The 17,565-nt window shown below is 34.9% G+C and overlaps 1 protein-coding gene across 1 annotated transcript in view; it reads left to right on the top strand.

Moving 5' to 3' along the window:
• LOC145681730 (glycine receptor subunit beta-type 4-like) overlaps nucleotides 1-16,491 on the top strand; it is a 73,311-nt gene extending 56,820 nt beyond the window's left edge. Inside the window, exon 9 of the mRNA XM_081753340.1 lies at nucleotides 16,195-16,491. Within this exon, the coding sequence (XP_081609466.1) occupies nucleotides 16,195-16,491 (297 nt within the window). The remainder of the gene's footprint in view (nucleotides 1-16,194) is intronic.
• Nucleotides 16,492-17,565: the final 1,074 nt, after the last annotated feature.

Raw genomic sequence — 17,565 nt, 5'->3', positions numbered from 1 at the left:
GTTACGCAGAATATATGGGAAACAATAGAAAGGCAATCAATAGATGAGATTGTTGTGGTCCAATTGGCGATATCTGCAACTAAAGGCGAGAACATTCTGCAATCCATTACTGCAATCAAATAATTTCACTAGGCACGATATGCACATGCAGCTCTTATAAGGTTTAGAAAATCATTCCTCCAGATATACGCGTATTTGTAAATAAATAAATAACATACTGACATGACATACAAAGCTGCAACACAGCTTTCTACGTAACACTGAGATAAGTAATAATATAGTTTACCTTGAGAGCAAAGGTTCATATCAAATACTTAACTTTAATAGCTTATGTAAAAGATAAAAAAAATGTTCAGTTACATCCCATTAAAATGCTTTAATTATATTAAAAGTACTTTACAAAATGTATGTTAGCATAACGTATCACCTATGTTTAGTATTGGTTACTATTAGCATGTAATTTTCATTATTCATTATTGGTGTTTTTCTCTTCTTTGTATTCCGTTGTATTGAACTCGGTATGTCTTACGTTTTAACGCTATACCTCAAGCAATTAACTCCTTAAGATTGAACAAATTAAGGTCAAGTTAATTCTAACCTATGTTTCAGAACTGCTTGATATATACTCACTTTTAGAAAAAAAAATCTCCATGAGTCCGACTGTATTCAATATGGCGGTCAAACATGGCTGTTTCCAAAGTTCTTACAAGGAAAGTTCGGGAGAAAGCACTTGCTTGCAGAGAAACTAAGCATGTTATTTGAAGAACCAATTCATGCTGATTATAACAAGCTAATAAAATTCCTGTACGGTTAAGAACTTTTCGAGAAATTCAACGTTAAATGCACGATTGCGCCTCCTAGCGACCAAATGGTTTCAAGTTGCTACTGCTTGATCACTGGGGTCCATTCACAGACAAATTGTCTATTGCAAGTTGGATGACAAATGGCAAAAACGTCATTCTGTGCCAGCGAAACAATCAAATAAAGTTCGTGTCCGTGCTAATGGATCAGTTCCAAACACCACGATACATTGGATTGTTTCAGTTTGCATTCCACAAAGCAAGGTACCGAACAAATTATATACCTTGTGAATTACCTGTTGAATTGGCTTTTTCCTTTGGTAATACGAAATGTTCCCTTGACCGATGCAACACAATTGCACATATAAAATGTTCATGGTGGAAGGAAATCTTTTACCTGCGTCTTTTCTTCATAGAACAGAAGGACAACAATGATTAATTTTCTTCTCTAACTTGTCATTATTGTGAACAGTATAATTACTAATTTTAACTAACAAACCCGTTAGTCATTGCAAAATAGTTGTTTCTGTTAGTTTCTATAGATTTAAATTCGTATGCCAATATTCGTTGCTAATAATGGAGTCTTAACGCCTTGAAATGCACATACACTGATTTTTCATATAAACTTTCAAGTTGAATCTCTCAAACAGTTCTCAATCGTACGGGAATTTTATTAGCTCGTTATAATCAGCATGAATTGGTTTTTCAAATAGCATGCTTAGTTTGTCTGCAGGTGAGTGCCTTCTCCCGAACTTACCTTGTTAAAATCGCAATGTTTCTTTACCATGGGACTTAGAACTAGAAAATGAACCTCATTAAGTACAAAATTGAAAGTTTGTGAGGTGCTATGTGTTTTGATATGTATTTAAGCATAATTCTTAGTGTAATGACAAGAATTACACAAGATAATTAAAATATTTGTTTGTTTTTGTTGATGTATTACAAAAACATTACTATCGTATATCCGCTGTGTAAGTGTTCCCAGTTGTTAGTGTGGACAGAATTTTACCCTTCAAAGGCTATCGTTACTCTATTCCCTTCAAGTGGTCAAAAATTTCTTCCAGACGATCTTATGTAATAAATTCCCTGTAGCTACAATAGCCATTTCTTTCTCTGATGCACAGTTCACGATTAATGAAACTGAAAAGAGAAGATCTATGCCATTCATTAGTAGATATTTACCTGACCGTCGAAACATCCCATGTTCATTAAATATTGATAGACGAATAGCAGACAATTGAAATTTAAACACACTTTTTAATTGGTTAAAGAAATGATTTTGTGAGAAAAGAATAGTTGAAATAACTGTAAGTTTGCGCTTACCAGATTTTACTGATGTGTATCATTCTTGTGATAGATTCTTAGCTTTATTTTTTCGTACGAAAGTGAGGTTCCCCATACTTTTTATCCTTCAAGGTTTCTAAGCCTTTCAACCGAATAGTTGTTGCGTCATTACAGTTGCATCCGGCATTCTCAATTATTCCAGTTGAAATGTTAAACAATTTGTTCGAATGTAGTCCAGAAAGAATATGGATCTTAAAACAAATCATTACTTTCTGGAGATCATTTTCGTCTCTTTCTATTCTAAACTTTCTTAGTTTCACATGCTTGCCGGAAGTATTTGTAAAAAAAAAGTACCTGTGACTTCTTCAAGTACTCCCACATTCTGACACAGTTGATATCCATCGAGTCATGATAGGTGGTTATATGCCTCTACCGTGCTTTGAACCTTCAATCATTTTCTTGATCTCATTAGTGATTAATCGATTATCATATCTGTCAATGTGCCAATTCAGATCTTGTTTATTCACCTAACCGTGAAGAACGTTTAATTGACAAATATTTCAAACCAGGCCCGTATCCAGGGGGTCTAGGGGGCCGGCCCCCTAAATTTTTGATGGCCCCCTAAAAGTTTTACAGTAGGCTTGCAAAAGAACTATAATATGGTGATGAACTATCATATGGTTGGATCGCCCCCCCCCTCCCATATTTGGGTTGGCTACGGTCCTGTTTCGAACTCGTTTTCTGCCATTATATTTTGTAACTCAGACATGGTTTGTAAACAGAAATAAGCACTTCTGGGATAATTGTTAAGCCCAGCTGCATGTAAAATAGGTAACATTTTACGTATTGCGAACAAATGAAGTTCCTAGATTCTCATTCCCTGAGCAGCAATGAAGAACTTGTGCATTTTGAACCTGTTACAAATAATGAACTCATAAAGTTTCCAAGTCCTGCTGTTTACATTTTCTCCCTTCGTAATTTTGTTAAAGCTACCCAAAATTACAGTGCGTTTGAAACAACCACCAATTAAATAAAATAAACATGGATAGAATACCAAAAACTTTATTTATTGAATTACAAACGTCGTGAAAACTATGTGAAATGTATACTCAAGGCATGTTGCAAAATTAGTATTGCTGGGAACAATATTCAAAGCTTGGTCTTGACTGTACAGAGACATTATATCTTTCTGGTACAGTCATATAGAGCTCCTCGAAATAATGCGCTCCAGGGCCAACCAAGTGACCAGATATGAACGCATAGCGTGCGAATAAATTTACCTCTAATCATCTGAAAAACACATTTCTTTCTTAAATATGTCCCCAGAGATCTAATCCGCTCTCAGCTATTAAATAAGCAACTGCTATCATATAGGAAGTCAAAAGATGGAATCCATCTAGGTGAAAAACAACTTTGCTTAAATCGTTATTGCGTTCAGCAGCAGACAATATGTTAAACGCTTTCGAAAAGAACGACTGATCAATTGTTAATATTCATATCTTCTAATTAGTTTTCTTCGTACATTCAATGGTACTGAGAAGCCTAGTGTAAATTGTGCTCACATGTGTGGCTTCTTCATTTATGAAAAGTAACGGAATTCTTTCATTTGTGGTATTAAGAAATGCTACTATGTGTTGCTGATGTTTTGTCCTTAAATTCTTAATAAGATGTAATGTTTCCTGGGATTTCCTAATAATTATGTACAAAGAACGAATTAATTTAAAATTCGTATTTTGTTTATTGCTTCTATTACTGTGACCATAAAGCTTTAAGCTGGAAACGGGATAGCTTCCGGTCTTTTTAAAAACCATGAGAAATGAGAAACAGAAATCTTTAAACAAAATTAAATCTTTAAGTTTTACGTCCCACGGTTATGCTGGTTAGGCTAAAGGAGACGGTGATGATGAGTGAAATGGGGGAATGAAGAAAGTGGGAGGAAACGGGAGAACCCCGAGAAAACCCAGGAGCACGGTGTTTGTCCACCGCAAAGTCCACACGGCGCGAGCTGGGATCTAACCAGGCACCCCAGCACCGAAGTTGAACGCTCTACCACTGAGCCACCGCGCCCCCCGAAATGAGAAACAGGTCAGTAAATTAGTTCATGTTTCCCTTAGCCCTACCTAATACATTTATATTGTAATATAACATCATATATATATATATATATATATATATATATATATATATATATATATATATATATATATATATATATACATAACGTACAAAATATAAACAGCGTTTAACTTACAATATAGTAGGACATGATCGTAAGAAAATTGGCAATAAAATTGCTACGAGTGAAAAGAATGTGACTAGGGTTGTTACCCTAGTGCTGAATTATCAACCCTGAACTTTTAAGCCTAACTTTGTTCTTATCAGCGCCTAATATCAGAGCTCTCCCTCTTTTTTCCCTGTAACACGGAGGGGTCAAGTAATTTGATAATTATAGAAAACGAAATACCGGTACACATTGAAGTTTGTTCAACAAGCAACTGCTAAAACCTTTCTGCCTTTCGAGCAGTACTGCGAACTATGTATCACGCTTAATATAGGGAATTTCAGTTGAATTCTTGCCTCTTTATTATTATTAATTATGAATACCTTTACAAGGAGTAAAGGTACTGAGTTTCTTATTTACTTCTTTCATTTGCATAAAACGGGACAAATACTACTTTTATCAATCTACTGACGGGACGGCCGGGACAAGCTCCTAAAACGAGATTCTTCCGGTCAAAACGGGACGTATGGTCGCTCAACATCTAGTTTACTAACAGTAAGATATGAAAACTCTTGTATTTTATTGTGTTGATTCAATCTTTTGAGCCCTTGAAAATTCTAACTAGTAAGTGGCACACTTCTACAACGACGACTGGTGGGGGATTCCGATGATGTTTTGAGTTTGTCCTGAATGTAAACATTTCCTTTTATCGCTAGACAAATTATTCGTCCTAAGGTGTAAAAGATTTCTTCTCCGTTGACTGTTCGAATGTCAAAATCAGCATTATCAACTGTGGTTTGGGTGAAACCTGAATGATCCAACTAAACAAATTTAATCATAGTGTCCGAATTTTCAAATTTTAATGCTTTGTTGTAAGATTCACAGAAACCTAAAGAATTCATTTCATTGACAAGTCGTCGAGATTGATACTTTTGATATATAAGTGTACAAGTAACGCGAACATCACTGGACAATATAAGATTTTGGTTGCCCCGATTTAATAAATACGTTGTTGATTGCCATATGTTTTCGATTCATATCTTCAAGGATAATGTTTATGCTTGGAGTTTTACGCAAAACCGTTGTGGATTGAAGCGATTCAGGAATACCATTTTTTCCTCCAATTTTACTATATATATAATTTTACTATTTAAAAATATAATTAACCTCTACTAAGCCAACACTTGAAAAAAAATTGCATTACAAATCAAATATACTTCAAAACTTTTAATTTCATTTATAGCTGTTTTTATTTCATGGTATTAAGGTTGATGGTAAGGGAGAATTTGCGTTTTTAAGAACTACAAAAGCCGCAACGTTTGATCGCGATTTTGAATGTCTTCCCACCTCGGATGTGTGGGGACTTTTCGGGATAGACATATACCTAGTAGTACTTAAACATATGTAAAAATAAGCGTATTCTTAATTTGTTCAAGCTTTCCACCTAAAATGGAATTAATTGCCTGGGGTACTAACACAGCAAGATATTTTCTTGCCAGGCTAGCAATAGTTCATACAAATATCACTGAATTAGATTAGTGTGTTGGCAGATATCGCTTATACATTAAAACAAAAACCACATAATTTTTCAATTTATTGGTATGTTACGAATAACTGCTTATTGTGCTAAGATTATATTGGTTGTTACCTACTTACGTACTTGAAAACCACTTAAAGTACTATCATCATTAACGTGATTTTTTTTTTTTTTTTTTGTTATTCTACTTCAAACAGTTTCGGAGAAATCAATGCCAATAGAATGGTCTCTCAGCCATTAATTTTCCAAAATGTGATCTACCACAACCATTTTTCAACGAGGTTGTGTTAAAAAAAATTTCGAGACTAGTTTTCTAACTCGCGAAACGGGTGTAAGCACAGTACTACACCCGGAGTCGGTATGATCAGGGACTTTCATCTACACTATTGACAATATCGACTTCCCAAAATTGTGTTATTATAGTTAAACCAATATTGAATTAGATCTTTAGTCTCGTAATAAATAATGACTGTAAGCTCTAACATATGAAACAACTCTTCGGTCACAATTCTCCAACAATACGACTCTTCATATCGTTTTGGATAAGACCCATCTACGCTATCACATCTATCAACATGCAAACATCGTTCGACTGGACTGAGAATTTAACCCACATCCGCTGCTTTTCATACTCATACCTCAGCTTTGTGAGCATCTTAGTTTCATTTCTCCAGGTTTTTACCCTTACCCAATTCACAGTGGCACCAAGACAGGTTTTAAAGACGTTACAAAACGCCCTTGATTTTCATTGAGCCATGAACACATGATGGACTCTGCCTTACGATCATCAGAAGGCCACTCGACTAAGTCACACCGGCATACGCAATCAGTTAGTCACTCTGAATGACTGAACACCGATATCAAGTATGAAAGCATTTAGGGGACCCTACACGTACAATATTGTTGACAATTATTATAAAGATTGCCAAATACTATTGAAAGTCCATTAATATATTGATGAATTGATGTGTGATAACTGAATAAAACCTAGAAGTTTAATAATCAATATTGTGGTTTAGTTGGAGAACATTGACAATAATATTGAAGTAAGTTATGGGCGCAGCTATGTTATTGTCAATACCGCTGAAATGTGATAGTTTTCCTTCAGTTCTTTGTTGGTTTTACCATGGACAACATGTCTGGAGCCTGTAAGGATGTTTTAATAAAGAAGTTGGTAAAATTAACAGAGGTTACGATGAGAAGCAACCGTTCACGGAATTTATAGACTAGCACAACTATGGGATTCACGTAGACAAGACTACATCAACAAATTAAAATGAAATGCAGCTTTAGATTAGTTGCTTGTGCTACAAGAAAATAAATCCCAATATAACAAGGGAAGACGTTCGTAAGAAGATAAATTGACATCGAACGAACTATCGTAAGGAACTGAAAGTGCTTAAAAGTCCAAAGCGTTTGGTAGCTGGCATGAAAAAAGTTCATAAGCTTACGTCCTGGTCAGCCGAAGATAATGCCCCTATTGATTCTTCAAGTCAACATTATAACAGAAAGCTTTAGATCTTCGAAGATTCTTCGAATATCCAAATAACGTAAAATCAAAGTCAATTTTTCCTCAGCTGAAATATTTCTTCACATGACAGTAAACTTATTTAGGCTACTAAATATGACTCCTAAATATGACTAAATAGGCTACCATTGTTAATAACAACTAAAAATTTGTACATTCATTCTTAAGTAATTGTAGTAATCACTTGAATCAGTCATATTTCATTCAATAAATCTAAGTGCGTCAACTTTCGACATGTTTCAACCGTCATTTCTTCACACACTGTTTACATTGCATATTTATCAGATGCGGATATAACCCGGGACCGGCGGTCCTAGTCCTTCCATTTTTTTGAGTTTCAAAAATAATTGAAGCTATTACTTATATATTTTTGAAAGCGTATAGTGAACTCATGATATACGTATTACTGTCTGGGTTCTGGTTGATCCCGTCCCCCAGTTTTTATCTTCTATATCTGCCTCTGATATTTATTTTTAAAACAAAGTATAAAATAATAATTAAACATGCTTCCATTCCATGTTCTTGTTTCCATTTTGCAAGCACTGCCTATACTAAACAGAGAGCATGGACAATATTAGACAGTGGAGTAGAGGTTTGCACCGGTCTGAATTTTTAGCCCGGGCCCTGCTTAGGCCGGGAATTTATAATGTGAGGCCCGATAATCAAATGAGCCCGAAATAAGCCCAAATTACAGAAACCTAATAATTAACGCAAAATTGTATTTTTATTTACAGCAATTAGAGGTTCAATTCTGTAGTTGTGCTTTAAAAGTTCTCCAGAAAGAATGATGCAATATATATATCGGTGTACAGTATGTTTAAAAAGTTAGGCTCGAAAAGGCTAGAGAAATATGGTTATATATTTAAAGATTCACGGCCCGAGCCCGGCCCGGCCCGGGCCCGAAGTGGTATACGCTTTGTACGCCCGCGGGCTCGGCCCGAGTCCATGCAGACCTCTACAGTGCGGAGTCAATGCCTAAGAAGTGGCCAGTAGTTGCCGAGAAATAAGGAAACACATACATACACGTACACCTGGAGTAAAACTAGAAGCTACCATATTCTTACACCGGGAGCTAATAAAACACTTTCTTGTAAATATAGCTAGTGTCGAAACTTTTTGGTAAGCCCAGGTACAAAGTAGCCGCGCTGAAGTTATTGGCTTCGCTCAGCTCAATTGAAATGATTCCGAACATATTGAAAATGGTATTGGACGTGTTATTAATTAAGATAAATTGTTGTTTACTTTTTTCTATTGGTTATCGATTTTATATCCATGCTGTTGTTGGGCGATAACTTGAAAGAAGACATTATTTATCTTATGGATCTGGATTCAAGTGAAACTTAATAATAACTTTAAACATTGGAAGGAAAAGTACTAATGTGATGAAGCAAATATGTTTTGTGTTGTGAAAGTTACTTAATTATTGTGGTTATCCTGAATTATTTATATTTATATTTCATAAACAGTGACCATCAAAAGTGCATACTTTCTTAACCCTTTTCTTGGCAAGAAGGCTTGCGTTGCTCAGAAAAAAAAGTACGGCATGCAATTTCCGTGTCAAGTTACATGTTTTGTTTAGACAAAGCTGTGACGTAATGTATCCCATAGAATACATTGCTAAGAATAGGTACTCTTAAAGTAACCAAAAAATTTTCAAAAACATTATGTATCCCAAAGGATACATTGCCAAGAAGAAGGTTAATCGGATACTAGTTTAAGCAGCTCATAAGGAAAACAAATTGTGAATTTCTCTGTTAGAAAATAAACAAGAAAGAAAAATAAATTAATTTTTCAATTCGTTGCTCAAGTATTGGCCAAAGAACCCTTTGGAGACGAGGTGTATACTTTTACTCACAACTGTCTGTACTAAATATGAAGATGCATCACACAATAAACAACAATTATATTGGTACTGTGTTTTATTATTGGTATATAGTGCCTTTAAATTAATTTAAACTATTTCTATTTCTTATCATTTCTTTTTGTTGATTGACCAAAATTATATTAAAAAAAATCACGTAAGTACTGCAACTGATAAAAATTGTAACACAGTAGCTCATAAATGCTGAATACGAGCCTTCTTTGTTATCCTAGATAACCAATTCAGTAATCCAGTTCATACAAATCCTGTTTCATCATCTTATCATCAAAAGTTTGCTGGGCAGCAGTAGTGTGCACTCTTGCTGCCTGTGGTAAAACGATATTTTTAAACGGTTGGTATTTCCGAAATTTTGTATGAATCTAACCTCAGCATTCACAACAGACCGACTAACGTGGCATGGTAAGACGAATGTTTGTAGGTTTCCTTAAGAAAATTTTCCTCCACTGACTCAAAATTTTCCTTTTCCTTATCATCGAATTTCCCCTAGTTTCTGGAGTGTCCAATTCCTATGACAGAAATAATTTGATAAGTTTAAATAGGTATAGTAAATGAAGTGCCAATCACATTTGTTTAATTTATCTGCTTTTTGCTTCTACTTTTTAAAAATTTTTCTTTACAAAAAATTACACACACACAAATCACCATACTTTGAAAAGACACATACTCAAACCATAGCTATTGTATTGTTTTATTGTATGTAAATTAAGCATTTATACTGGTTAATCAGTCTGCGCGAGAATTTCCCTGGATTATGTTCACGTTTTATCGAAAAATTCCATTTTTCCCTTTTTGCCAAATTTAAGTTCGAAATTTAACTACATTAGGGAAGTTTCCCTCAAATTACGAACATTGGATAAGAAGCAAAATCCTGTATCTGCACCGCATATTTTCGAAATACACTCAGCCCTAGCCAGAAGGCGTTAAGTTTGGCAACATCGCACGGAAACAAATGAATTGCATTCTAACCCGTTCCTCCTCCTCCTACTACTACTACTTTTACTACTACTGTTACTACTACTACTACTACTACTACTACTAGTTTTGCTATGGATCTGTATAAGTACAAGGGCAAACTTATTTTAATGAAAGAAGTTTAATGCAAATTTTTCAAAATAATTGTTAAATCACTTTTTGAATATTATTTTTAATCTTATTGTAACAAAAGAAGTGTTATATTTAAAAAAAAATAATAAAAAAACTTTCCATAGGCAGGGTTTGGACCCACACCAACAACGATTTTCCTTACTAGCATGTTGCGCTAGCTCACTCGGTTAGAAGGGCCGACAGCATCAGGCGTTTACTTTGTGCTATATGTAGGTCATGACTCGTGATGTCACCAACAGGATCGCGATATAAACGTCATTCACTTTTCCTACATTGTTGCCAAGCATAACCCCGTTCACAATGCCTTATGACTAGAGTCCAGTGTATTTCGAAAATACGCATCTGTACCACGACAGGTAACTTGTCACTCTGCCACCTTCCGGAACAACTTCGAACTACGATGACCATGCCAAACTAAACTCGAGAATGTGGCCGAAAGTATTTCAATATAATTTTAATCGTCGATAAAGTTCCTGGATTAACAGGAATTATCGGTGGCGTGTTTTTTTCCTATTACATTCTGATCTGAATTAACCTGAAACTATACAATAATACGTCATGATGCAAATCGTTGCCCAGAGCAGTTCTTTGCTTCCGGTTGAAACGTTTTATTCTATAGTTTGATACAACACCAGGTGGGACTGTGTTATTGTTATAACAAATACTGTGTCGGTCTTCAGTGTTACCACAAACAGTTTAGCGTTACTTTTTTGTATGGTATATTATAAGATACTTTTTTTTCTTTTCAATAACAAATTTCCAGAGCAATTATTTCATTTCAGTGTATATTTCGTTACATTTCTCTAGTCGTTGTATTTTTAACTGTCCATGAAAAAACTCGTGATGATCCAGAACGAGTTATTTTATGTTTTTTCTGGCTATTATAACACTCCAAATTTAGACCTAAATTAAAATAAAAAATGAATATGAAAGGATATAATTATTATATATATATATATATATATATATATATATATATATATATATATATATATATATATATATATATATAGATAATAAATATATCCTTTACAAAAATTGAGGTTAGTAAAAAGCGAATCTGCATTTTAATGGTTAATCTACTATGTGGATCAGATATTTTACGATGATATTCATCACGGTGTATGGTGATGTTATCGACATTCTTTGAGGAATAGTCCTGGAAAAATAGTCTCTTATACAGAAGATGTATTGTTTCCTACGGTTCATATTTAAACAGAAAAATATCGCGAAAAATATTACAAAAAATATATATAGAAGATTCCCTGTATATAGAACAACGAGTCAAGTTGCGCTTGAATGAAGGAGCAACCAATAGTGTGGAGATTGGAAGAGGAGTCAGACAAGGATGTAGTATATCGCACAATTATTCAACATTTACAGTGAATGGTTAATGAAGAAAGCATTAATGGGGATTGGAGATTTCAAGATTGGAGGGCACATCATTCATAAGATCAGGTATGCAAGTGATACGATTATTAAGGCTAGAATGAATAGGTCGATCATTTAAAATATCTGGGAAGTATTTTGACGAAATATACATAATACACCAAAGAGATCAGGTCCAGAATTGCCATAGCTAAAGAAGCATCGACAAGTAAAGATCAATCTTAACTTCTTCCACTAAGGAAACAAATGGTCAAGTATGTATGGAGTATTGGACTTTAAGGTTGAGAGATTTGAACATTACGTAAGTTAGAGAAGAAATATTTAGAAAATTTCAAAATGTGGTGTTGGAGGAAGATGGGGACAGAAAGAGTAACAAATGAAGATATTTAAAACGGACAGGAAAGAAGAGGACGCTTCTAGCCACCATTATTCACAGAAAGGCCAATTGGATTGGACACACATTGCGAAGAAATGGTCTTCTTCATACCGCCATAGAAGGAAAGACGGAAGAGAAGCGAGCATTAGGAAGAAGAAGAACACAAGTGATCTAGGATTTAAAAAATGGAAGAAAATATTGGGAGTAAAAAGAGGAAGATGAAAATAGAGAAACATGGAAGAAACATTTCCAGGCCCAAACAAAAAATTAAGAAGAAAATAAAACCCATTAGTACCAGGACCTGGCTAAAGGCAGAATACTTAACAACAACAACAATAATAATATACGCGTATATATATATATATATATATATATATATATATGTGTGTGTGTGTGTGCGTGTGTTCGTGGTCTCTCAAACAACACATCTCTGGCTAAGCGATGCTAAAATCGTGTGTAGCTGCAGCCGGATACTTTACTATTATGACCAACCAGGTTTTGCAAGTTTTGATTTATTTGGTCTTTGACAATGACACATTCAAGGCCTGGACTCTACCGACGCTATAAACACAGCGTAAATGCCTGGTCGATTGGGGGTAAAAGCGATACCATTGGATCAACTATACGAAGGGAGAAGGCGCCTATCTAGCGTCGAGCGAACCCAAAGCTTCGTCTGAATGTGCTTACAACGGGGCGTTGCAAGTAGAGATATAATTCTGGAAATATAAAATTCTCCATTAACAATCATCAAAACAGGCGAATAACAACTGCATTTTAAACCTTGAAATATGTAGTTAAGTCTGACAACTCTACTAGTTCGCTGGTAAAATACCTGTCAGTTGGCAACTCTAGTTAATGGTGGAGAGCTCGATTATATCCGACCACAATAAGCCATCAAAGGGTTTAACTGACATAGATAGTATTGGATGGATTTATCTCCATATTTTCGATTCTGCGCTAGCGTTAAATGAATCTGGCCTATTGAAAGCCGATTTGCTAACAAAGGATGAATTCTCCATTTTCTAATTTTTCGGTCACTTTTACTTTGTAAACACGCGGTTACAAGAGTCCTCATACATTGTATTTGTACGTGACCTTTCCCGGTCGGAGCTTCTGTGATTCGGATTCTTTGTTAAGCTGTAATTTCCCGTATAGCTTCGGACTCTAAACTAAAATCAAATTAAGAAAAGATGTACCGTGACAAATGACTGAGAAAGGAAAATTAATTTTGTTAGCAAATTTAAATGCCAACGCGCCATATGGTCTGGTTACAGCGCTAATGTCGCATTACCAAAGCGGTAATATCGCATATTAACTAGTAGCGTTTATATGGTTAAGCAAAGTGATTCCCCTTTTCAGCGTTGCTGACGCCACGATTACAATGTCCAGTATAGTGCAATTTTAAGACGGATATTTCCTATCGTAGCAACTCGATATAAAAGAGACGTTCCAACAGAAGTCTCCTTAGTGCGGCGGGATGCCCAAGTTCAATTCCCAGTGGCAGCTCAAGTTATTCGGACATTAAGCTTAGGTTCACGTCTCATATTACCTCGGTGCTGAAACGAATCTTCGATTAAACCAACCAACCAATCGGAAAGATGTTTTTATCCGTTAAAAATATACCAATAATGAAATGAAGACAAGTTGTACAGAAGTGCAAACTGCAAGTAGAGAGGCGTATTACCAATTACTTGCGTTATAAAGGGTGATTTTCCTTCAGACGTTAAAAAGGGTGATTATTGAAATTGAACCAACATAATAATATCCTCTTGGCATGCATACCATTATCATAAAATATGCAAAAAAGAAAGAAACGTAGTCACTACAATTATTAATATTAGTAACAATAATACATTAATGAGTAAATTAATTACGACAAAAGCTAAGATTTGTGAATGTATTACTTTGTGTGCTATTTTAAAAGCACATACTATTATAAGCTCAAGAAGAAATTCACATTCTGAATGTAGAGTGTAATCTGAAAGAAAAAGAAAGAACTAAACACAAACGTCAGATTCCAAATGTTATTAGACGCGACTGCCTGAAATGTCCATTACCTGTCTGATGCAAAATGCCACAATCATTTGATTACCTATGCCAGTTGTGTCATCTTTTTTCTTTGAAGCTCGTTGTTTCAAATTGGTATTGTTGCTCTGTTCTCTTTGAATTCATAGATTTCTTTCTCAAATCTAATTAAATATTCGTTGCATTTTCAAAAGGATTATGATCATATTGTGATGCGATCATATAAAAGTCTGGGATTAGCCCTCCACTTATTTATTTACAAAAATCGTGCAGATTGATTATACGTTCCATACATTAATTCACGAAATGCATGCTTCTTTCTCTCTGCAATCACATTTCATACCTTAAGCAATTATTTTTGAGGTGTGCACTTGCATTTCCTAGTGCAGAGAGGTCTTGTGTAAACACGCCAACCAACGTGTGCTAGATGGCCACTAAATAGCATTAATGATATCTAACCCAGTTAGGGCAGAAGCAGAGCAGGGTGCCTGAGCGGAAGCGAGAGGGTGCGTCTGTGAAGACCAGGCGCATCAGCAATTTGGGTATACACGTAAACGAAAATTGTGGAATCCCACTGTCTTCATGATAGTATAAGGGTCGTACTAAGTTAACCCGCCACTTTCAGTCCTAGGCTTCCATAGGATTACTGAATTGTAAAGTGAAGTAGATTTGTGTTGATTGACAATCCCCATTGTTGTCCTTATCTTTACAGACAAGTGATTGACGAATAATATTTCCGAACTCTATATTATGAAGCTATAAACCTAAGAAATGTAACGGAGGTCACGTGTCTCGATACACAAAATAGAATATTCTGCACCTATTAAAATTAAACATTAAATTGAAAGTATATTCTTTTGATGTTACAGTTTACTAAACATATAGAAATATAAACTTATGTACCATTTAATCTCTGCAAGCAATTTATGTGGATAGCACAGACCTCCAAAGTCATGTCTCGATATTTCTGTGTAACGGAGGTCATAGCATCAAGCGATGTCATTACTCACCGCACGAAACCTGTTCAGAACTGGCAATACTTTCTTAAGAAGGAAGATGGCGCGTGTGATTAGTGACTGCAGCTGAATCGAGCAGATAAGCAATCAATTACGCAGGTAAGTGCAAAATATATTTTAAAAAAATCAGGCATGACTTTCGAAAACGAACAACGGTCGCCTGATTCAAAGAATAAGTTGATTCCTGTATGTAAAATAAACTACTATTTTTTAAATCACGTTGACAATGCTAACATTACTGAAGAGGCCAGCACAATTATGCCCACGTGCGAACGATAGCTGAAACTATAGCCCGAAAATGAAACGGCGGTCACTGTAACAGCGGTCACGAATTGGCTATTGTGACCGATGACACAAAAAATGACCGCTGTTACATGCGTGACCGCCGATACTTCATGTTTCAATTAGAAAATTCTTTCTAATGATCAAGCTATATAAAACTACAGAATTAAGGATTGCAAAGAGTAATGAAAAGTCTCTTAGAAATATTTGAGATACGAGATGAATTAGAGGCTTGTGTTTATCTCTCAGTATGTTTTAGAATCTTATTGATTGCTTTACTTTCTTTTAAATACAAATAAGTTTAGGAAACCATTCGGCCTTTTGTGGAGTGAAATACAGACAGAAGCGGAGGTAACTAAAAACTCATTTAGGTCCTTCTAAGAATAACACTTTTAATATTTTATTGTGAGTGCATATAATATTAATTGAAAGTATAATTTATTAACGCACCAGAGTTCGTAGTATTGTACTATTACAGAATGGTATGAAGATTTTCCATAATTTTCGTAAACATAGAATCAAGACGCTGCGTTCAGTTTGATATTTTATTTTATTTTGTCCTACAGTATATGGTAGGAAAAAGCGCCTGCTTCTAGTTTGCTGGAATTATTCTGCAAAACACTGATTACGCTACGAGAGTTTGTAGATCTTTACAGACGGTGATCAGTATGTTTAAACGAATATGTTTTATAAGTTAAAATTTGAAACCACTGCTTTACAGGTATTTGTTTCTTTTTACTTCCTATATAGCAATGGATGTTCAGACTCCAACATCTTCAAAATCAGAATCCACCCTACGGAGGTATTTACACGATCGGAATGAAAATCTTTTTCCATAGAAGAAAGTTAGGCAAAGAAGGAAGCTTAGTGGTTCGGCACTTGAAGAAAAAAACAAGGAAGGATCGAGAGAGGCAACGTAGAAGACGTGCAAAAATGACAGAAGATGAACTTGAAAAGAAAAGAGAGTACGACAGAAGAAGAGCTAGTCATTGGACAATGGGTAATTGTGAAGCTCGATGGAATATTGTACCCTGGGACTATTACTAAATTGGACAGCTGTAATGTGATACATGTACCCTGGGACTATTACTAAATTGGACAGCTGTAATGTGATACATGTAAATGTAATGCAGTATTCAGGACCCGGACAGTTCAGTTGGCCTAAGAAAAAGGATACACCTCCTTATCGCTTAAGTGATGTGAAGGCTATAATAGATCCCCCAGTGAAAGTCATGACACCAAAGAAGCGAATATTTCATTGAGCATTTCCTAAATGTGTTCTGCTTTGTAATTCTTCTAAGTTAGACTAAAGGACGGTAAAAAGATGAAGTTGCCATGTTAGCTGCCAAAGTGCTCAGAACAAAGTTTTTTGTATTCTGTTTAAACTTATATTATTTTATTTAAGAAACAAGTAGCCTTTCATTTTAATCTCTTAATGCATCACTAACTTTGGAGAGCAATGTTTTGAAGACAAACTACTTTGTAGTACTTCACTATTGTAACTAATGAGAAAAATATAAGCAGAAAATATTTAACATATCCAGTTTAACATTTTATTAGGTAATAAAATACTTCTTGTGAACAGACCTACTTACCTGATAAAGTTACGATAATCATGGATATGTATCAATGCCACTGTCGAAGTAACATCGGTTACAGGTAAGTAACAGGATGTCACAAGCATTGTAACAGCGGTCACGTTGTAACGGGAGGTCACACAAGAAATATAATTAATATAAATTGGGCTTTTACATTTCTAATAATGTTCTACTGTTTTAGTTAATTGGTTTGCAAAGCTTTACTGTAAAAAAATGCAATCGGTCCACTAGCAACGATATTAACTGCAGTATGTAATTCACTATTAAATTTCTCTTTTTTCTAAAAACAAAAAATGGATTTTTACATTTTATTGACAATCTACATCAAATTTTTTATATAAATTTGAATTAAATGCTCAAAAGAAATCAGAAAAATATTGACAAAAATGGATCATAATTATTATCCATTTTTTGATTGGAAATTAATTCGATCATGAAAGTGTGACCTGTGTTACAATTTTCAAAACAAGCACAGAAAACGTGCGTATACCCAGCGACGTAAGAGATATTTCATGGAATCATA

The sequence above is a fragment of the Thermobia domestica genome, chromosome 3, assembly GCF_964235325.1.
Source record: "Thermobia domestica chromosome 3, izTheDome1.hap1.1, whole genome shotgun sequence".
Classification (NCBI taxonomy): domain Eukaryota; kingdom Metazoa; phylum Arthropoda; class Insecta; order Zygentoma; family Lepismatidae; genus Thermobia; species Thermobia domestica.
The sequence above is the reverse complement of the archived record's forward strand: the minus strand, read 5'-3'. Positions and strand labels throughout refer to the sequence as shown.